The 21,072-nt window shown below is 46.7% G+C and overlaps 1 protein-coding gene across 6 annotated transcripts in view; it reads left to right on the top strand.

The window, feature by feature from the left end:
* The window catches only part of LARGE1 (LARGE xylosyl- and glucuronyltransferase 1), a 612,983-nt gene that overhangs the window by 571,971 nt on the left and 19,940 nt on the right, over positions 1-21,072 (top strand). For 5 of the 6 annotated variants that reach the window (XM_055396700.2, XM_055396699.2, XM_088837171.1 and 2 more), the window contains exon 12: positions 9,009-9,287. The exons of the other annotated variant lie outside the window; for it this stretch is intronic. In XM_055396700.2, coding sequence (XP_055252675.1) covers positions 9,009-9,287 — 279 coding nt within the window. The remainder of the gene's footprint in view (positions 1-9,008; positions 9,288-21,072) is intronic. 6 annotated transcript variants of the gene reach the window in all.

Raw genomic sequence — 21,072 nt, 5'->3', positions numbered from 1 at the left:
TGCATTGTCCAAAAAAAAAGTTTTCCAGGCAGATAAAATAGCAAGTGCAAAAAAGCCCTGTGGTTAGAAGAGCCTTGTGTATTCAGATACCCTGATAGAAGACCAGTGTGGTGGAAGCATCACTTGAGAGGGACTTGAGATGGAAGCTGCATGAGGTTAAGATTATAAACACTAGAAACTGATAAAATGTTTGGATTTCATTCTAAACATGATGGGAATTTATTGTAGAAAGTTACACAGTGTTTTTGCTTTGGTTTATGTTTTTGAAAACATCTCTGGCTGCCAAGAGGCAAGTGGATTCAAAGTCTTTCAGGGTTATGCAGTTTTTCTATTTCTGGCCATCCTACATGCTTCCTGCCCACCTCTGCTAGCCAACTTCCTCTCCAATTTACACATAGGGTGCAAGTGGCTGCCCTGGCCCCAGCTTTCTCTATATCATTCCCTCTCGACTCCCATAGTTAGGGAGTTTGATGGCCTCATTCTGTCTTTGAACCACTTTGGAGATGCCTGGGGTGGTTTTAGGAAGAAAGAAGTTCATGCCTTTAAAGTGCTGAGGACAGTACCTGGCACACTTAGTAAGTGTTCGATAAATGTCACTTGTGATCAGTCATGAGTGATTGGAGAAAGAGCAAAATGAAGCAACCAGCACTGGGACACAAGATGGTTCACAGATAGAAAGCAGCCTGGGAGTCCCAGAGAGTGAGGGGGGACCTGGCCTCTGGAGCTATCTGGGAATGACGAGTGATGACAGTAGCTGTGGAGGCAGTAAGTCCCACTGTTTCTTAGCAAATGATAGCTCATGGAATTAAATCGCTTCATGGCTAGTGGTTTCCTGGAGATGCACAGACTCCAGAACACCTGTGCAGAATTAGCTGGCCATCATTCAGTTGCTAAGTCATGTCCGATTCTTTGTGATCCTATGGATTGCATGACATGCTTCCCTGTCCTTCACTATCTCCCAGAGTTTGCTAAAACTTATGTCCATTGAGTTGGCGATGTTCTCTAACCATTTCACCCTCTGCATTGTTCAGTTGCTAAGTCGTGTCCAATTCTTTGCGATCCCATGGATTGCAGCCCACCAGGCTTCCCTGTCCTTCACTATCTCCCAGAGTTTGTTCAAACTCATGTCCATTGAGTTGGGGATGTTCTCTAACCATTTCACCCTCTGCCACCTTTTTCTCCTTTTGTCTTCAGTCTTTCCCAGCATCAGGGTCTTTTCCAATGAATCGGCTCTTTGCATCAGGTGGCCAAAGTATTGGAGCTGCAGCATCAGTCCTTCCAATGAATATTCAGGGTTGATTTCCGTTAACGTTGACTGGTTTGATCTCTTTACAGTCCAAGGGACTCACAAGAGTCTTCTCCAGCACCATAATTTGAAGGCATCAGTTCTTCAGTGCTCAGCCTTCTTTATGATCCAACTCTCACATTTGTACATGACTATTGAAAAAATCATAGCTCTGTCAACAAAGTGATGGCTCTGCTTTTTAGTACTCTGTTTGGGTCTGTCGTGGCTTTCCAAGAAGCACGTATCTTTTAATTTCATGGTTGCTGTCACTGTCCACAGTGATCTCATAACAGGTAACAACAAAAGATCAAATGGGACGACAAGGACAAGTACAGAGGTTCTGGCACCAGCGGGGCCCTGGACTTGCTGTATCCTCTCAGGAAAGGTCTTTCCCTTCTCATGACCCCAGCTTTCTCATCTCCAACATTCACATCTCTCAGCGGATACTATGTAAGCATCTGTTACTATGTTGTGGCCGACTCTTGTGGGGTTGGGAATATATAAGACCCTATTCCGCCCTCACAGAATATGTAGTGAACTCAGGACTCAGATCATGTATTTGTTTTCTGTTGTGGTTTAATCAGTCACCACAGATCTTGCAGCTTTAGACACACACTTTTTTCTTATCTGACTGTGTCATGGATCAGAAGTCTGGATACATGTTAGCAGGTTCTCTGCTTGGGGTCTCAGCCCTAAAATCCAGGTGTTGACTGGACTGTCGTCTTACCTGGGAGGCAGGGTGCACGTCTAAGCTCATTCAGGTTTTGGCAGAACTCAACTCTAGGACCAAGGTCCCCATTTCCTTGCTAGCTGTTAGTTGGGATCCTTCTGGGCTCCTAGAGGTCACCCTTAGGTCTTAGCTGTGTGGAGCAGCTTACTTCTTCAAAGCCAGTAGGAGAGTCTCCCCAGTCTGTTATATGACATAATCACAGCTGTACTAGTCTATCGTATAGAATAGTAGCAGATTCTCCTCACACTCGAGGGAGGGGTGATCCAGGACCGTACACCAGGAACTGGGGCAAGAGTCTTGGGACCAACTGAGAATTCAGGCCACCACAGGCAGGGAACAGGTTTGACAACAGACAGGTGCTATGAGAACCCATGGGAGGAGCCCCTGTCCTGGCTGGGGCAGAGAATGGAAAAAATGGGGAATACGCCCAAGAAAGGTTCTGCCTACATTGAGCTGGAGGCTGAGTGGACTGACAGGAGAAGCCTTGTAGGGACAGAAGGACCCCCTGCGAGGAAGGAGAGGCCACCAGGCCCGCTGGGATGCACACAGCTAGGGCTTAGGTGCTAGGGTGAGGAAGAAGAGAGCAAATGATGTCAGCCAGGTAGGCAGGGCTTGGGGAAACCAGGGTAGGTGGCCAGCCCTTCCAGCTCAAACCTGCCAGGCTGCAAGTGAGGCTGCATGAGGGACTGACCTCGACCCATGTCCAGAGTCACCCCTGACCTTCCTTACCACCCTGTCCCAGCAGGCACAACAGCAGGCCGCCCGCCAGAACAGTCCGCTCTTTGTGTTTATTTTTCTCTGTGCCATTTAAAATGAAAAAAAACCTAATCCCTGATCCTTGTGCTGAACGATGGTCAGGCTGGGTCTTCTGTTCTCCAAGCAGCATAAATATATCTCAGTCCCCCCAGAGGAGGCACATGAAGCTCAGATACTATGATCTGCCCAAGTGAGTGAGTTCCAGGCAATTCCACTTTCCCATCTTTCAGGGCATCCTGGTTTTCCTTGGTCACATTCACACCTTCTATTTGTATATTCAGTTTATCACCAAGATATTCTCCATCAAGATCAGTAGCCATTGACCACCTGTGAACTCAGGAGAAAAATGTGAGACTCTCTGGGAAAGCCCTGGGACCTAATGATGTTCAGTTAGCGCTTGCTGGATCCAGAGACTCTGACCACAGCATCTGCACAGGGTAGGTGTTTCGGAGAGGGAAAATGAAGTAGGGGGATAAAGGAGAGGAAGACTTGGGTTCAAAGTCAAGTTGCACTACAGACTAACCATATGAATTTAGACAAGTTATTTAGGCTGTTTGAGTCTCACTCTACTTACCTATGAAGTGACAATAATACCGTCAAGTTCATAGGTTACCATCTATGCTTTATAAAGAGACTGGAAAGTACCCAGTGATTAGCAAATGTGCCACGAACACTAGCACAGTTCTCATAATGGTTTTTACCTTTATGCTGGCTATGGCATTTGCAACCTGGAATTCACAAACAATTAGAAGGAAAGGACTTCAGAGGCGGTCTAGTGCTTAAGAATCTGCACTTCCACTGCAGGGGGCACTGGTTCAATCCCTGGTTGGGGAACTAAGATCCTATATACATCGTAAGTGGGCCCCCCCAAAGAAAGGAAAAAAATTAAATTATTAACAACCCAAATCCATCCTTAAGTATATACTTGTTATCAGTGAAAGAATACAGACAGGACAGAGCTGCTCCTTCTGCGGCTAACCCTGAGTATCCTCCTGGCTTGGGCTGCAGGAGACCTGGCACCTGCCCTCACCACCCTCTTAAAGACAGGCCAGGCACCTCTCACATCAGCTGCAAATACCAACCGCAGATGCCTTCCCTTCAGAGCACACGCATCCCCCAGCATGGCAGACATGTGATCCCCCTTAACGCATTGTGACAAGTACTGCCATCCAGACAATACCTCAGAGAACTCACGGAATTCCACACCCAAGCAAGAGACGCTTAGCGGGACATAATCAGAAATTATAAAGCAGCAGCACACAAGCTGATGAAGACGGCGGAAATGCCTCCTTCCACTCCATCCCACACATCCAATTACAATGCAGCGGGCTGACTGGTGCCTCTTGGATTGATTTTTAATTGAAGAAACATTTCGGGTATGTTTGTAAACCTTTGAGTCAGAAGTAGGCCCTACGTGAGTGCCACAGCGAATTAGGGGAGCTGGCATGTAGACTCCTGTGCCCGGCTCCCTCTAGAATTCCGTTCAGAAAGAATGAATGTCGCCTGCTGCAGTGGTGGACCCAGCAGGGCTGCTCCTTGCCCGGCTACTCACTCTGGAGGATGGTCGAAAGGACAGAGGGAGCTGGCCAGGAGGGATCCTGATTACAGCATCCCTGCCACCTGGCCAGGAGACGTTTGCTCTTCCCTGCTCCTTGAATGAAGCCTTTGAAGTACCATCTGCAGTTCCAGGGACTCATGTGGCTGATGGGTCTGCTCTTTGTTTTCTGCAAGTGAGGGAAAGAGAACATGAACTGAACTAATGGGGTCCCATTCTTAAGTCCCATCACAGCACAGCATCTCTTGGGACCTTGTTAGAGCACAGGTACATGGATCTCACCCCAGATCTGCCCAACAGGGATCTCTGCAGTGAGGCACAGGAATCTGTGTTGTAATAAGCCTCCCAGGTGACCCTGAGCCTGCTGAAGCTTGGAAAGCATCATTCTAGAGAGTGAGAAGTACTCCTTTCACCATGTGACAGCCAGGGCGATCTTTAAATATATATACAGCAGGTATATTAGAACTCTCTGATGCATTCTTATCGCCTTTAGAATAGTCTTAGAGCTGCCCACTGAGATTCTGATGTCCCTGTATGACCTGATCCCTGACCATCCCTGAACACCTCTCTCCTTCTGCCCCTCGCTTGTCCATATGCCATCCACGCTGGTCCTGTTTCTTCTTACTTGAGAACACACTAAACTCTGCATCCCAAGGGCTCCTCCCTCTTCTTGGAAAACTTTTCACCCAGGCTTTCTCAAGATCAAGACCAGTCTTTCTCCTTATCCAGGGCTCACACTGACCTTCCCACTTGCCCACACCCTTGCTCTTCATCCCGTTTCCTCTTCTGTGGCCCCTCTAGCCCTCAGTTCAGTCTGATCTGATCTTGGTCTGCTTATTATCTTCTCTCCAGAAGAGCATTCAAAAACCTTGTTTTTCTCATTCATTTTGGGGCCCAGCACAATACCTGCATGTTGTAGATGCTCTGTAGATATTTGCTGGAGGTGTGTGTATTTGAAAGGCAGCAATCACAGGTGTCAAGTACCAAGCCTAGATGTGTGCCGTCGCTTCAGTCATGTCCCAGTCTTTGCAACCCTGTGGACTGTAGCCCGCCAGGCTTCTCTGTCCATGGGATTCTCCAGGCAAGAATACTGGAGTGGGTTGCCATGCCCTCCTCCAAGGGATCTTCCTGACCCAAGGATCGAACCCACATCCCCTGCAGCTCCCACATTGCAGGCGAATTCTTTACCACTAAGGCACCAGGGAAGCCCCCATGTACCGAGTGCCTGCTGCATATCCAGTTCTGTGACAGACACTCGATGGTCATGACTAAGGCTGTTCACAGGGCAGCAGTCACAAGGTTCCAGGAGCAGCTCTGGGCAAGCCCCACCAAACAACCACTTTTCAAGTCCCGTGTTTGTGTCACATTTGTTAACGTCCCATCAACCAAAGCATGTCCCATGGCCAGCCCAGAATCAGTGAGGGGGGAGGGTAATAGCAAAGCATGTAGATGAGGGGGAAGAGTTTATAGCCAATTTGTCATTTGACTAAGGTATTATTGTCGCCTCTATGCACGTGCAGAAATGGACGCACAAACAACTAAGTCACTTGCCCAGAGATACTGACACAGGTCAGAGTTCAGACCGAGTTCTGCCTGAGCCCAGAAGCCTCAGTTCCCCTCTGGACCCCTCAGCCTGCCTTCCTCAGGGCACCAGATGGGAGTCATCTGCCTTGTAGGGGGCAGGTTCCCCATTCCAGCAGAGGCTGAGTGGCCACCTGCCTGGCTGCTTGGAATGACTGACATTCTAGAATTCCTTCCAAGCCCAGTCTTCTAGATTTTGGACTCTGCCATCTCCCTGCCTGCTCCCTGACACCTCCATAGACTGTCTGGGGCTTCCTGTCTCAGTAGGACTCCCCGGGGCGGGGGAGCCCTCCTCTTTCAGACATCTCTAGGCATTCCTGAGCCTTCACCCTCCTCTTCCCAGCATGAAGTGATGGTGGGCTCTGGCGGGGAGGGGAGAGCAGGGGACAGAGCATCAGGATGGGTCCTGGCATCAGCATTCCCTCGCATACACTGTGTGCTCTTCAGCAAGTTACCCTCCCTGAGGCTGAGCCCTTTCATCATAATGACGGTGTAATCAGACTGAAAATCTCAGAGATTCTTTCCAAATGGATGATACTGCAGTTGCAGAATTAATCTTTGTCTCTTGAAACCCTCTCCATTGGTCCAGGTCCTTGATATGCCAGATCTTTTCTTCCTACCTAAGAAAGACTCAGCACAAAACTCAGTGTCAACAAGAACTACACAGGGATAGACCTTAGGGAACAAGTGTGCTTAGGGGGAAACAACCAGGAGAAGGATGAAGAGGATGGGGGACCTCTGACCCCAAGAGAGACCAAGGAGGAAGAGGAGGAGAAGGGAATAAAGGAAAGCTGATGCCAAGCTTAGGCCAGGTTCTTGTTTGGGGAGACAGGTGATGGGGACATCTTTCTCAGCCAAACCATGTTGAGTAGTGGTCTGGATCTCGGGCGCTGGAGTCAGACCTGGGTGTGTGGATCCAGCCTGTCTACCTTGTAGCTATGTGACTTGAAAGAAGTCGCTTCACCTCCTGGAGCATCCTCCCCCGTAACTCAGTGATGAGAATCTGCACTGTGTTTATACCATTACTGTGAGTCTTAAAAGTGCTAACAGCCCAAATGTGGCTGGCATGCGGCAAACAACAGATATGTGATAGAGATTTATTGTATCATGATCACATACTCTCAATTATCATCATTATGATGAACCTCGGTTTGTCTGTCTGCCTGTTGCTCAGATCCTGGCAGAGAGCTTGGTTTTAAGGGACAAGAAAGATTGGAGCCAGTGGCAGAGAGACAGGAAGTGGTCGTGCCATCACTCGTTTTCACTCACTGAGGTTTTCTGGAACCTCTGGCGCTGTTTCCTGTAGAGTCTATGTGGATGTGACGTTTGTCACATTACCAGCACCTTTCTCCCGAAAACCCTAAGTGTTTTGTGTCTCTCTCCTCACTCTAAACTCTCTGCTAAGGGGGAAGGCGAGCTGGATTAGGCAGGGCTTGCTCCCTGCTTAGAAAATTCAGACAGAGTCCAAAAGCAGGTCAGTGGGAGAAGACCCGGCCAAAGCTTCACACTCAGTCATGCCTCCTGCATCCCATCCCCTCTAGCAGTTCTGACATACACATGGATGCAGAAATTATCCTTGCCCTTTACTCCCCAAATTTCAAAGGCTTTATATAAACAGCTCTCTCATCCAATTGCAGAGTCCTTCCATTTTGCAGACAGAGACTGATATGCAAGTGGGATCATTCAAAATCCCAGGTTCTCAGAGCCCAGCAGAAACCAGGGACCTTGTAGCAGAGACTGAACACAAATTTCAGTGAAGTCAAGCATTGTGGAGAATATAGTGCCTCTTTCAAAACTGGCTGTGGTCAATTTGATTAACAAGTGTTATAAAGTTTGAGAAATGGAGGGCAGAAATGAATACCTTAATCCTCCTCAGTGAAAGAGAAAGCAAATCCAGGCAATACCAATTCATAGAATTACTGAGAGGAAACTGAAAGTCCATCAGGAAAACCATTGACACAAGATAGGGGTGCCCATTTGCTTTTGTTTAGAAGCATGGAAATGCATGGAATCTATTTCCTGGTAATTGTCCAAATAAAACGAGCATTCTGATTCTGTACCTCTTGCTGGGTAGGGGGAAAAAAAACTGAAATAGGCTTTTGCTGGTTTTTTAACCATAGATTTTATGTAGCAGGCACTTCTAATGCTTCTGGGGGAAAAAATATTTTTTTTCCTAGATCTCTTTCCAAACGTTTTTGCAGAACCCTCTTGGTTGGGAGCACCTTTTGTTTTTTATCTTGGCTCCATTACCCTCCCCCAACTCTTCATGGCCCAGTGTCTCCCAGGTAGCCTTGCAAAATTGCAAGGTGCCCTGGAGCAGTAAGGGCTCTGAAAAATCAAGACAGCATCACCCCAGGCTCACTTTTGTTTCCAGCATTCACATGTTTTGTTTTTTTCCTTTCTCTTTGCCAGTGTTTTCTTTTCACTGTCTTCAAAGTCCTGTCCACATACCTGTCCACACAGTCCAGGTTCAAGAACTAAAGCTGACTAGACACTTGGAGCCTCAATTCCTTTATCAGGAGAATGGGGGAAATGACAGATGGGGGCCACAGGATTTGGGAAGTGTCTGGTGCATAGTAATGAGTTAATAATTGTGGTTATTATTACTCTTATTTTTACAGCTTGTTTTCATGCTCCTTGTAACTCATGGCCTCCCTTTGGCTAAGTCTCCTATGCTGGTCCCTGCTTCAGGAGAGTAGTAGCCCTGCTGTCTGCCTTTGCTGAGCGAGACGGGGAGGTGGGGGAGTTTTAAGCTGGAAAGGGATCTTTACATCATTTCATGTACGTTTCCCCACCCACTATTGAAAAGGAGTCTGAAAAGGCTTATAGTGAAATGTGACTGTCTCCATATCACCTGTCTGGTTGTAAACATTAAAAGGCTAGAAGCAAAAAGGTGAGTGTTTTGTGCCCCTTTTATAGATAAAGGAACAGAGGTTTGGTGATTGGCCCCCGTCACACAGTGTTTAATTAATGCTTAGAGAAGGGGTTTGGATTTGGCACCAGCCCCAGGCTGGCGGACAATGCGCAGATACAGATACTGGTTGTTACGCCAGTGAGGCCCGCGCATGCGCAGGTGCGTCAGGGGTCCTTTCTTCCTGCAGGCTCCAGATGCTGGAGGCCATCTGCAAGCACTGGGAGGGGCCCGTCAGCCTGGCACTCTACCTGTCGGACGCCGAGGCCCAGCAGTTCCTCCGCTACGCACAGGGCTCCGAGGTGCTCATGGGCCGCCACAATGTGGCCTACCACATCGTGTACAAGGAGGGCCAGTTCTACCCTGTGAACCTGCTGCGCAACGTGGCCATGAAGCATGTGGGCACGCCCTACATGTTCCTGTCCGACATCGACTTCCTGCCCATGTACGGACTCTATGAGTACCTCAGGTGAGGACGCGCGGGGAGCAGGCTCCAACGCCCCCTCTTTGAAAGGGGCGGCAGGAACAAAGGGGATGGGAACTACCTAAATCCACCCACGGATGCGGCCTCTGACTGCCGGGTTTGGTGGGGCCCTAAGGCTACCCAGTGCCTTCATTTTTCTGACTATTGGCTTGAAATCCCAGTTTACCTCAGGAAATGTTCGAGGCAGAGCTTGGTCTAGGAAGCATCTTTTGTCTCCCAGTCTAATGCTCTGTCTATAGCTTTCATGAAAACATCCCTCTTCTAATTTTGGATCAGACAGACTTCATCTAAGCATTCTAGTAAGATCACTGCCTATTCTGTAAAACAAATCAAAGTGGTAGTGATGGCTAACATGTATTGAAGTGCTCGCTGAATGCCTGGCACAGTTCTGAATGCCTGACAAGTGGGATTTCATTCCCTCCCCTTGCAATCCTTGCCACAGGTGCCATTATTAATCTCTGTTTTCCCAGTGGGAGACTGAGGGACCGAGATGGTGTGTGGGGCTGCATACCTACGAAAGTGGGAGCTGAGGGCAGCTAGCCTGACCCCAGGGTCGTGTACTGATCATTGCTGCTGCCTTGGCATCTGTGACTCCCTTCCAGCTCTCCCAACGTAGAGGGCAGGTGTCCAGCAGCTGGAGAAAGCTCTCAGCTTGTGAGAGGCATAGATGGCTGTGTGGGGAGTGGCATTTGTTATGGAACGACAAACCATCTGAAGTGGAAGGGACTGTAGAATCCACCTAGATTGAAAGTCCCCAAGCAAGCAAACTGAGGTCACAGCATATAACTGGTCAAAGTTTGTTTTAACCGTTTATCCCTGTCATGTGTCAGCATGAGTTACCTCTGTTCCTGAGTGCCCTCCTGATCCAGGTACCATGAGGGGTGTTTTGCATATATTGTCCTGATGCATCCATACATCAAGTTTAAAAGGCAGGTATGGTTACACTCTCCCTGTTATTATGGTGAACAGGGAGGCTCAGGGAGTTAAGGTAACCTGCTCAGGTACACCTGGGCTGCTTCAGGATTTGAACCAACATCTTTCAGACCCCAGCTCTACAGCCCGCCTGCTTCATACTTGTCTGGCTGCTCTATGGCTTATGACTGCACCTAACAGAGCAGGATCAGAATTCTTTCTCACCTGTTCTCTGGCCCTCCGCACTTCCCTCCATCGTGTGTGCCTGTCTGTCTCTCAGTCTTACAGTCTTAAAAGAACTCCCACAAGAATCTTTAAACCTTTGGTCCTGAAGCCAGAGTATGTGTTTGATGTGAGCACACCCGTTCCCCGCGTCCTAACCCCCACCCTGCTCTGGAGAGCGGGGGAAGGCAGCCAGTGTTCTCTGTCCACTTTCTGAATTGAGTTTCCATCCAGGCTTATGGGATATTTCTCCCCTCTGAGCAGATGGCATCCCTTCCAGCCTGTCTCGGTTAAGAATCACAGATGAGTGACCTCAAGGCAACACCCCTCAGTCAGGCAGGATGGGAGGTGTCTTCTCAGAACACATGGGCAGTGGCATTGAGCACCATGAATCCACGACCCTGCGGGGGCTTCAGGAATGGAGCTGTCCTCCAGTTCCAGCTGGGCCGTGGGATCTCTGGTGTGTGGAGTGAGGGCGCCCCCGTGTGGCAAGATCACGTTTTCAGTCCCTGATTCTTGTGAATCCTGAGACCTCAGCTGTTTTCAGGTTGGTGACAGACTCTGGGTGCATCAGGTAGGCTTTCCAAGCAAACAGATGGTGGTGGGGAGAACTCCACCTGCCAGAGAGAGGCTTCGGGACTGGACCACAGCCCACCCTGCACCCTCTGGGGCTCTTGTGCAGGAGCACCTGTGGAGACTGCCTTCCAGCTAGTTGAAAGGTGAACTGGCCCCATCTTAAAAGTCTGGTCTCTGCCCTCCCATCCAAAGACTGTTTTATTATTTTGCCTCATGGTCCTCGTGATTTGAAAAGCATTACACGTGAACAGACTATTCAGAATGTGTTTCATCTTCCTGTGTTTTATTGATCAAAGATGTCAATAATTGCTAATCATGACCTTACCCAATGTGATATAACTGGTATTGCCCATTAATTAGCACTTTCTTACTGCAGAGTGACCTGAAGTTTCTGTTGGCCTATAGCCACATCAGAGGAACATGTGTGGTTTCCCTTGTGCATTTTGAAATATTGCAAATTGCCCCTAAAAGCCCATTCCTTTCTTCACAGGCCAGGACCCTGAGCTGAGAATAACTGCTCCTATCCAGTGCTTTCTTTTTTAATTATTTTCAATTGGAGGATAATTGCTTTACAATGTTATGTTGGTTCCTGCCATACAATAACATGAAGCAGCCCTAAGTATTCATGTCTCCTCCCTGTTTAACCTCCCCACCCCATCCCACCACTCTGGGTTGTCACAGAGTACAGCATTAATTTCCGTGTTACACAGCAACTTCCCACCAGCTATCTGTTTTACATATGGTAATGTATAGATTTCAATGCTACTTCCTCAATTTTTCCCACACTCTTTCCTCCACTGTGTCTACATGTCTGTTCTCTATGTTTGTATCTGTATTCCTGCCCTGCAAATAGGTTTATCGGCACCATTTTTCTAGATTCCATATATATGTGTTAATATACGATATTTGTTTTTCTCTGACTTACTTCACTCTGTCTAACAGGCTCTGGGTTCATCCTCCTCACTGGAACTGACTCAGATGTGTCCCTTTTCATGGCTGAGTAATATTCTGTTGTGTGTAGGTACCCCAGCTTCTTTATCCGTTCATCTGTCGATTCATCCAGCCTCTTTTAGTGCACATATGAAAAGAGACCAGAGAAGCGAAGTGATTTCCCATCTAGGGTGAAAAGATAGTAGGACTTTTCTTCTCCTCCATCCAGAGTTTCCTTTCATTTCATGAGTAACCATGACAAGGTATCTTAGGGCCCCCTTATTTGTGATCCACACAGATAGGATCTGTGAATCCCATAGCTTTAGACCAACAGGAATGATGGTTGATTAAAGACAGACTCTTTAGGTACCCTGATGGGTGTGTCCTGTCCCAAGGTTGTCAGCCTGATCTGGGGTGGAGGCAGTATAGGACGGATGTCCTACTGAGTTCAACCTAAATGGAGGCCTGAAGACTGAGCTGGAGTTCACCAGGAGAGGGTTGATGCTCCAGGTGAATAGAGAGATCCATTCTGGAGAGGCAGGTTGGCCAGAGCCCTGATGGGGAGAACAGCAAGAGCTGATGTGGCCAGAAATATAAGCCAGGGTGGGTCCTGCAGGACTTCTCATAAAATATGCTAAGGAGTTTATGAGCAGGGGTGGAGGGACAGTGGAAAAACACTGAGAGCATGGCATGACTAGCTGTCCATTTAAGAAAGATCATTTTCATTGCATCAGGAAAGGATCACAGTCAGTAGGGCAAGAGAAGATAAATTAGGGGACGACTGCATTCATTCTGGTGAGAGATGAAGGCCAGCGAAGGGATCAGAAGTAGCAGCAGAGACAGGTAGATGGACCAGAGAGCAATTCTGCAGCTGAAATCAAGAACTGTATGCAAAGGTGGCTGGGCTTTAGAAGGCAAGACAGGGAACCTCTTTCAAATGTTGCCACCCAAGACTTCCTCTGCAAAAGTCTGTACCTGAAAGTCCTGCCTGCTTTGGCCTGTTTCTCATACTGGCCCCCTCTTGATCTGCTGTGCCTACGTCCTTCTTGGACTGAGCAGGACGTCAATGAATTTGAGTGACAGTGGATGAGGCCTGCATGGTGACCCTGGCTCCAGCTTGCACCCTGTGCCATAAGTAACTGTGTGACTTGCAAAAGTTCAGTTTTTTTCAGCCTGTTTCCTCATTGTGAAATGAAGAAACCGACATATCAGGAGTCGCAAATACAAATGCCCGCTGGGGCCAGGACCTTGGCCTAAAGGAGCCAAGGGTGGTGAGCATGATTCATGGCTAGGGAGACAGGAGTCCCCATCTCAGGCAGCTGCCATCTATGCACTCTGATGTGGAATTTACTGGAGAGCGTAGAGGTCAGGCATAAGGTCTTTATATTTTGCAAGAGGAATGAGAAATCTGGATTTTCATGTTTTAATTTCTAGCATTGACAACTAATTTAAAAAAAAAAAAACTGAAACACTGTTGAGTCATACCAAACATGTCTTCAGGATGACTAGAGTCTTCTTACCCCTAAAGACCACCAGTTTGTGACCTCTGACCTTTTAAAAAAATTTTTATTGAAGCATAGTTGATTTACATTGTTGTGCTAGTTTCTGCTGTACAGCAAAGTGATTCAGTTATACATATATTTCCTTTTTAGAGTCTTTTCTCATATTTTATTACAGTATATTGGGTAGAGTGCCGGTCATCTGTCTTAGACATAGTAAGTAGTGTACGTGTGTTCAATGCAGGCTCCTGATTTATACCTCCCCAACCCACGTCTCCCCTTCAGTAACTGTAAGTTTGTTTTCATAACTCTGCTTCTGTTTTGTAAATAAGTTCATCTGTATCTTTTTAAAAAATTAGATTCCACATATGACTGATCTATATTTGTCTTTCTCTGTCTGACTTGCTTCACTTAGTATGTCATCTCTAGGTCGATCCATGTTGCTGCAAATGGCATTATTTCATTCTTTTTATAGCTGAGTAATACTCCGTTGTATATATGTGTATGCCACATCTTCTTTATCCATTCCTGTCTTGATGGACACTTAGGTTGTTTCCACGTCTTGGCTCTTGTTAATAGTACCGCTGTGAACGTAGGGGTGCATGTATCCTTTAGGATTATGTTTTTTCCCCAGAGTGGGATTCTGGATCATATGGTAAGTCCACTCTAAGGTTTTTAAGGTGCCTCCATACTGCTCTCCATTAGTGGTTGTACCAATTTACATTCCCACCAGCAGTGTAGGAAGGCTCCCTTTTCTCCACACATTCTCCAGCATTTATTGTTTGTAGACTTTTTGATGATGGCCGTTCTGACCATTGTGAGGTGATACCTGATTGTAATTTTGATTTGCACTTTTCTGGTAATTAATGATGTTGAGCATCTTTTCCTGTTGTTTTTTGGCCATCTGTATATCTTCTTTGGAGAATGTCTTTAGATCTACCCATTTTTTTTTTAATTGCATTGGGTTTTTGTTTTGTTTTTTACATAGAGCTGCATGAGCTATTTGTAAATTTTTGTGATTAATGCCTTGTTAGTGTGACCTCTGATCTTGATCATCCCTAGGAACTAAAATTTTGAGAACTAGTAAGGAAATGATTCTATCAGAATAAGTCCCAAATCTGCACACAGTCCTTTTCATGTGAAGATAACCATATTGACTTGCCGTAGGCTTAAGGAAAAATTTTTCCAGTGAGTGGGATAGACTTGTTCCTGATCCAAACACTAAAAGTGGATATGTTCGTGACCAGCATTATATAACATTGGTTTGGGATGAGGTTCAGGGCACAGTTTGCTGTGGCAGCGCTGAGCCCCAACAACACCCCCAAAGATTGACTTCTTCAGCATGGATATACAACAAAATACTCTACCTAAGCCTTGTTAAAGCATTACTGCTAAAACTGATGATAGTTGCTATTGACTGAACCCTTACCAGCTACCAACATCCCTGCCAGATGCTTTGTATAAATTTCCTCTACTCTTCAACACTTTATGAGGTGTTATAACAGGTGACCAAACTGATGCCCAGGGAGGTTAACTCTTACTGTCCAAGGAGAAAGGACTGCTCAGTAAATGGAAGCAGCTATATTCCCTCTTGAAACTCAGTATACCAGAGCAGCCTGATTGGCAATCTTTTGATCAGATCCCCAAATACTTACCCATATCACCTTTTTTTTGGGAGGGGAGCTATTTGATTACCCAAAAAAGTTCAGCATCCTAGCTCTCCAGCAGTTGCTTAGTAACCAGCTAACATTACAGCAAAAACAAACAGATCAATTGGGAAATAATGAAATGGGCTCTATGCATAGACATAGCTGCAGAGTTTCACTGAAATCTCTCTCCTACCCCCTCCACCTGTTTCTTCTAAAAAAGAGCGTGGAGATGTGCAGCTTTCACTCCTGATTTCAGAAATGTCAAGTGAAATTCTGCAGGCATGGTGGAAGTCACGCAGACCTGCCTGGGAACCCAGGTTCTGCTGTGCTCATCAAGGATGTGCCTTGGGGCTGCTTCTTTCATCTCCCCAATGCCCTGTTTCCTCAGTTAGTAAAGGGGCTAATAATAGCTTTGTGGGGGCTCTAGAAGGCGTTCAACAGGAGTTAATTGTCTGTGTTTTGGCCCATTCTCAGCACACGGAACTGAATGTCTCTGCCAGGCCCCCACCCAGAACCCCTTGCAAACTCTGCTGCCTTCAGTACAGCCTGGCAACTTAGTGTAACAATCTCGTTTTTTAAGAAATGAGAAACTACGTACTCACACCCATTCACGCTTAAAACTATTGAGGGAGCACCTACCATACACTCGGCGGCAGGCAGCACTGTGGCTGTGCTGTCCCTGGAGTCACTCAGAGCTGCATTTCAACACTGAGCACATTCGAGCCTGCATTCGCTGGACCTTCCGAAAGGTACTTAACCTCTCAAACTTTCTATGAGTGGGGGCCATAAGATTTCTTTGCGCTTAAGGTTCTGGGAGGATTAAGCGGAGAAATAGTTGGAAAGCACATGGCTGAAATGCTCTACACTGCACAGGTGTGGTTGTACATCTGCATGGCCAGGCCCCGTTCTAGGCACTCGGGTTGTTGCAGTGCATGGGACAGGCCAGGTTCCTACCCATACAAGGTCTACACTCTAGAGGGCGCTCCAGCTGCAGGCGCTGCTGCTACTCATAGCAACACAGACACGGAGATTTTACAGGAGCTGAGACCCACAAGAAGATGACCCAGTGTGGGTGGGTAGGGCAGGCCTTGAAAATGGTTCAGCTGCGAAGGACTAGTTGGTACACAGGCATGGAATGTCTTGGCGTGTGTGAGGAATGTTGCAGAATGGCCGAAGCCCAGACAGCTCTATCAGCTGGAACTTCCCACGCCCATACAATTGGGGCGGGTTTCTCACCCAGCAGAATCCTCATCTTTGTTCAGTGCTTGTAGCTTTAAGCCTCTCTACTTTGCTTTCTTGCCAATGTTGCCTTGCTCCCTAGGGGACAGACCTGCCCCATTGGTCAAGACTATATCCTGGCTGAACAGGAGTGACAAATTCCACTTTTATTGTGTCCTCTGCAGGATGGCGTCTCACCGTCCTCCCCCATCACGAGTCCCCTGGCATGTGATGGCTGCTCTGTCAGCACCGGTTGAATGAGGGTAGACATGTGAACAAGGGCCAGGAACAGGTGGTACCACGCGAGCCCAACTGGCTACTTGATGAGGGACATGACCAGGTGGCATTTCCTTGTGTTCGTCATTGTTTCTACAACAGTGAACATTTGTTGAGCACGTATTATAGGCCAAGCACCGTAGCAAGCCCTTCTGCTTGTTTTTTCTCATTTAACCTTATCGCAGTTCATTTAACAGATGAAGACTCCCGGGCGAAACAACACACCCACAGGCACAGCATTACTAAGAAAACTCATTTAGCCTGGTTTATCCAAAGGCATTCTGTGCTTAACCTTTTTAATTGAAGTATAGTTTATTTATAACGTTGTATTAATTTCTGCTCTATGGCAAAGTGATTCAGCTATACATATATGTAATACATATCCTCTTCAATTTTGGACTATCATAGGATATTGCATATAGTTCCCTGTGCTTCCAGTAGGACCCTGTTGTTTATCCATTCCGTGTATTAATAATTTGCATCTGCTAATGCCAAACTCCCACTGCATCCCTCCCCAGCCCCTTGACAACCACACCTCTGTTTTCTATGTCTGTGAGATTGTTTTGCAATAAATTCATTTAAGGCATATTTTAGATTTCACATATAAATGATAAAAGTGAAAGTGTGAAAGTGTTAGCTGCTCAGTCATGTCTGACTCTTTACAACCCTGTGGACTGTATAGCCTGCCAGACTCCCTAATCCATGGAATTCTCCAAGCGATCTTCCCAACCCTAGGATCAAACCCAGGTCTCCTGCATTGCAGGCAGATTCCTTACCGTGTGAGCCACTAGGGAAGCCCAATGTAAGTAATACCATATGGTATTTGTCTTTCTCTTTCTGGCTTACCTGATATGATCATCTTCCACTCCAATACTCTCACCTGGAAAATCCCATGGACAGAGGAGCCTGGTAGGCTGCAGTCTATGGGGTCTCTAAGAGTCGGACACGACTGAGTGACTTCACTTTCACTTTTCCTTTCATGCATTGGAGAAGGAAATGGCAACCCACTCCAGTACTCTTGCCTGGAGAATCCCAGGGACGGGGGAGCCTGGTGGGCTGCCGTCTATGGGGTCGCACAGAGTCGGACACGACTGAAGCGACTTAGCAGCAGCAGCAGCAGCAGGTCCATCCATGTTGCTGTAAACGGCATTATTTCATTTTTTAATGGCTAATATTCCATTGTATATATGGATATACCACATCTTCTTTATCCATTCATCTGTCAATGGACATTTAGGTTGTTTCTATGTCTTCCGTTCCGTTCCGTTCCGTTCAGTCGCTCAGTCGTGTCTGACTCTTTGCGACCCTGTGGACTGTAGCCTACCAGGCTTCTCCATCCATAGGATTCTCCAGGCAAGAATACTGGAGTGGGTTACCATTTCCTTCTCCAGGGGATCTTCCCGACCCAGGGATCGAACCCGGGTTTCCCGCATTGGAGGCAGACGCTTTAACCTCTGAGCCACCAGGGTCTTGGCCACTGTAAATAGTGCTGTAGTTAACATAGGGGTGCCTGTACCCTTTCTGAGTTTTGTCTGGATATATGCCCAGCAGTAGGATTGTCAGATCCTGTGGCAAGTCTATTTTTAGTATTTTTGAGGAGCCTCTATACCTTTTTCCATAGTGGCTGCATCCACTTACATTCCCACCAACAGTGTAGGAGAGTTCCCTTTTCCCCACACCTTCTCCCGCCTTTATGGTTTGTAGACTTTTTGATGATGGCCATTCTGACTGGTGTGAAGTGATACCTCATTATAGTTTTGATTTGCATTTCTCTAATAATTGGAAGTATTGAGCATCTTGTTTCATGTGCCTGTTGGCCATCTGTGTGTCTTCTTTGGAGAAATGTCTGATTCGTTTTTCTGTCCACTTTCCGATTGGGTTGTTTGCATATCTTGGAAATTAAGCTCTTGTAGGTTGTATTGTTTACAAATGTCTTCTCTCCATTCCATAGCTGTTTTTTCGTTTTGCTTTTGGTTTCTTCACTGTTGTGCTTAACCTGTTTGTGGATCCAGATGCCTGATGGGCCCATCTCTGCCATCATCGTGATGGCCGTGATCATCCTCCCAGGTTGTAGTTATCAAGTGCCTTCGATGCACTGAAGAACTGACTTCGCTTCTACCGGAGATGACCCATTTAATCTGTAGAGAACTCCCCTGCCCAGGTCCTAGTACTAGCCCCATCTCAGAGAGGATAACACAGGGGCACAAGGATGTGAGTTGCTGGAGAGTAAGAGCAGGTGAGTGTCCAAGTAGGGCCTGAATCTGTGCAGGCTGCCCTCCAGACTTTGAACCTCTTGACAGCCCCCCCAGTGACCTCTGGCTCACAGCTAACCCAGGACAGCACACAGAAAGCACACTTGGTTCTTCAGTCATAATTGCCAATAGGAAACGGGTTACATAATTGCTAACAGGTAGGAATGAATAAGGATGTTGAGACGGATATGAGATGCTCACTAGAGTCCCCGGCAGAGATCTGGGTGCAATCAACATTAGCTTTTTCTTTTATTAATTTGCCCTAAAAGCTCATTCATAGCTTTTCTTTCTTTTCTGCCCCTCCCTACCTGATATAACTTCACCTGGATATGTTAATACCATCAATTCAGAAACCACCCAGTCTTGCTGCCCCCCACCCTAGCTTTCAGAGGACTCTGCTCATCTATGCCTGCATTCCTGATGTGTCTTACAGGTCCATTCCCTGTAGTCATTCTTACCTCTCTCATTTGCAATTCCTGGAAGCCTGTCTACTGGGAACTTATTTCCTAGGCAACTGGAATAGAATCTGAGCAAAACCATATTACCTGGCTGCCCAAGCAGGGGTGTGAAGCAAGGCCTGGGATGCGCTGTGCCCGGGTCGGCCTCCATAGTTATCACGCAGATGAGAAGCAAACCTAGCCCAGAGGTAGGCTGCTAAGTCCTACCTGAGAGGTGTTATTCAGATGATCTCTCGTTGCTCTAGTAGAAGCCAGGCTTCTGTCAGGTCCTCTTGAAGCTAGGCAGTATAAAGGGTGTGGGGGCAGCCAGAGACACGGGGGCTTCTCAGAGCTACACACACGTTTTTCTGTGCCCCTCCAAGGGTTGGTGGTATCTGTGGCCATGTTAACCCTGCTGCTTCTCACCTGCCAGCTTGCTCACTGGTTCGTTTGCACTGTACCCACACAGTTCCAGGAATAAGCAGAAATCAGAGAAGTACGGGGGCTTTTCAGACATGTGTCTCAGCCTCCTCTTCAAGTAGGGATCACCCCAGCTGTGCCCATCGACTCCTCGTGAGCCTCCCAGGAGGATATGAGGGTGCAGGCAATCCCTGCAGACTACAAGCACCCTCCATGCACCAGGAGTTGTGCTAGGTGCTTGACAAATGTGATTGTTTTTATCACAAATATTACCATTTTTTAAATGCAGAAGATAAACTTGATCAAAAGCCCCAAGTGGCAGAACTACAATTGCCATCTGGCCCTGTCCTTTCCAAGGGCCTTCTTCAGAGTACTATCCATTCTATCACGTAAGATAACTATAGACTGATTCCTTCATCCCCGGCATATTTGTTTAATGCCTGACACAGTGCTGGAGCAAGAAACATAACTGTGAGGAAGGCTCATCCCAGACCTCAAGCGTAGCAGAGCTGATGGGTACATGAACAGGCAATCCTGTGTGTTATTAACGCTGCCACCACCCACTGTCCCCAGTGAGCAAGAGAGTCCAGGGTGATGCTCAACATTGTTAATTATTAGAAAGATGAGTCAAAACTACAATGAGGTGTTACCTAACACCAGTCAAAATGGCCATCATCAAAAAGTCTACAAACAATAAATGCTGGAAATGATAGAAATGGGAACCCTCTTACATTGTTGGTAGGAATATAAGTTGGCACAACCATTACGGAGGACAGTATGGGGGTTCCTTAAAAAACTAGAAATGGAATTTTCATATGATCCGTCAATCCCAGTCCTGGGCATATATCCAGAGAAAACCATAATTTGAGAAGGTACATGCACCCCAGTGTTCATTTTGGCACTATTTACAATATCCAAGACATGGAAGCAACCTAATATCCATCAACAGAGGAATGGATAATGATGTGGTACAAATATACAGTGGAATACTACTCAGCCATTAAAAAGAATGAAATACCATTTGCAGCAACATGGATAGACCTAGAGATTATCATACTAAGCGAAGTACAGACAAAGACAAATGTCATATGATATCACTTATATCTGAAAACTAAAAATGCTACAAATGAACTTATTTACAATATACAAATAGACTCAGACTTCAAAAACAAACATGATTACCAAAGGTAGGAAGGGGAGGGATAAATTAGAGTTTAGAATTAACATACACACGCTTGTTGTTTAGTTGCTAAATTGTGTCCAGCTCTTTTTGTGACCTCATGGACTAAAGCCCACATTGCTCCTTTGTACATAGAATTTCCCAGGCAAGAATACTGGAGTGGGTTGCCATTTCCTTCTCCAAGGGATCTTCCCAACCC

The sequence above is a fragment of the Moschus berezovskii genome, chromosome 6 (assembly GCF_049115385.1).
Source record: "Moschus berezovskii isolate FMDL1 chromosome 6, NW_MosBer_1.0, whole genome shotgun sequence".
NCBI lineage: Eukaryota > Metazoa > Chordata > Mammalia > Artiodactyla > Moschidae > Moschus > Moschus berezovskii.
Note: the sequence above shows the minus strand (reverse complement) of the source record. Positions and strands in the feature narration are given on the sequence as shown.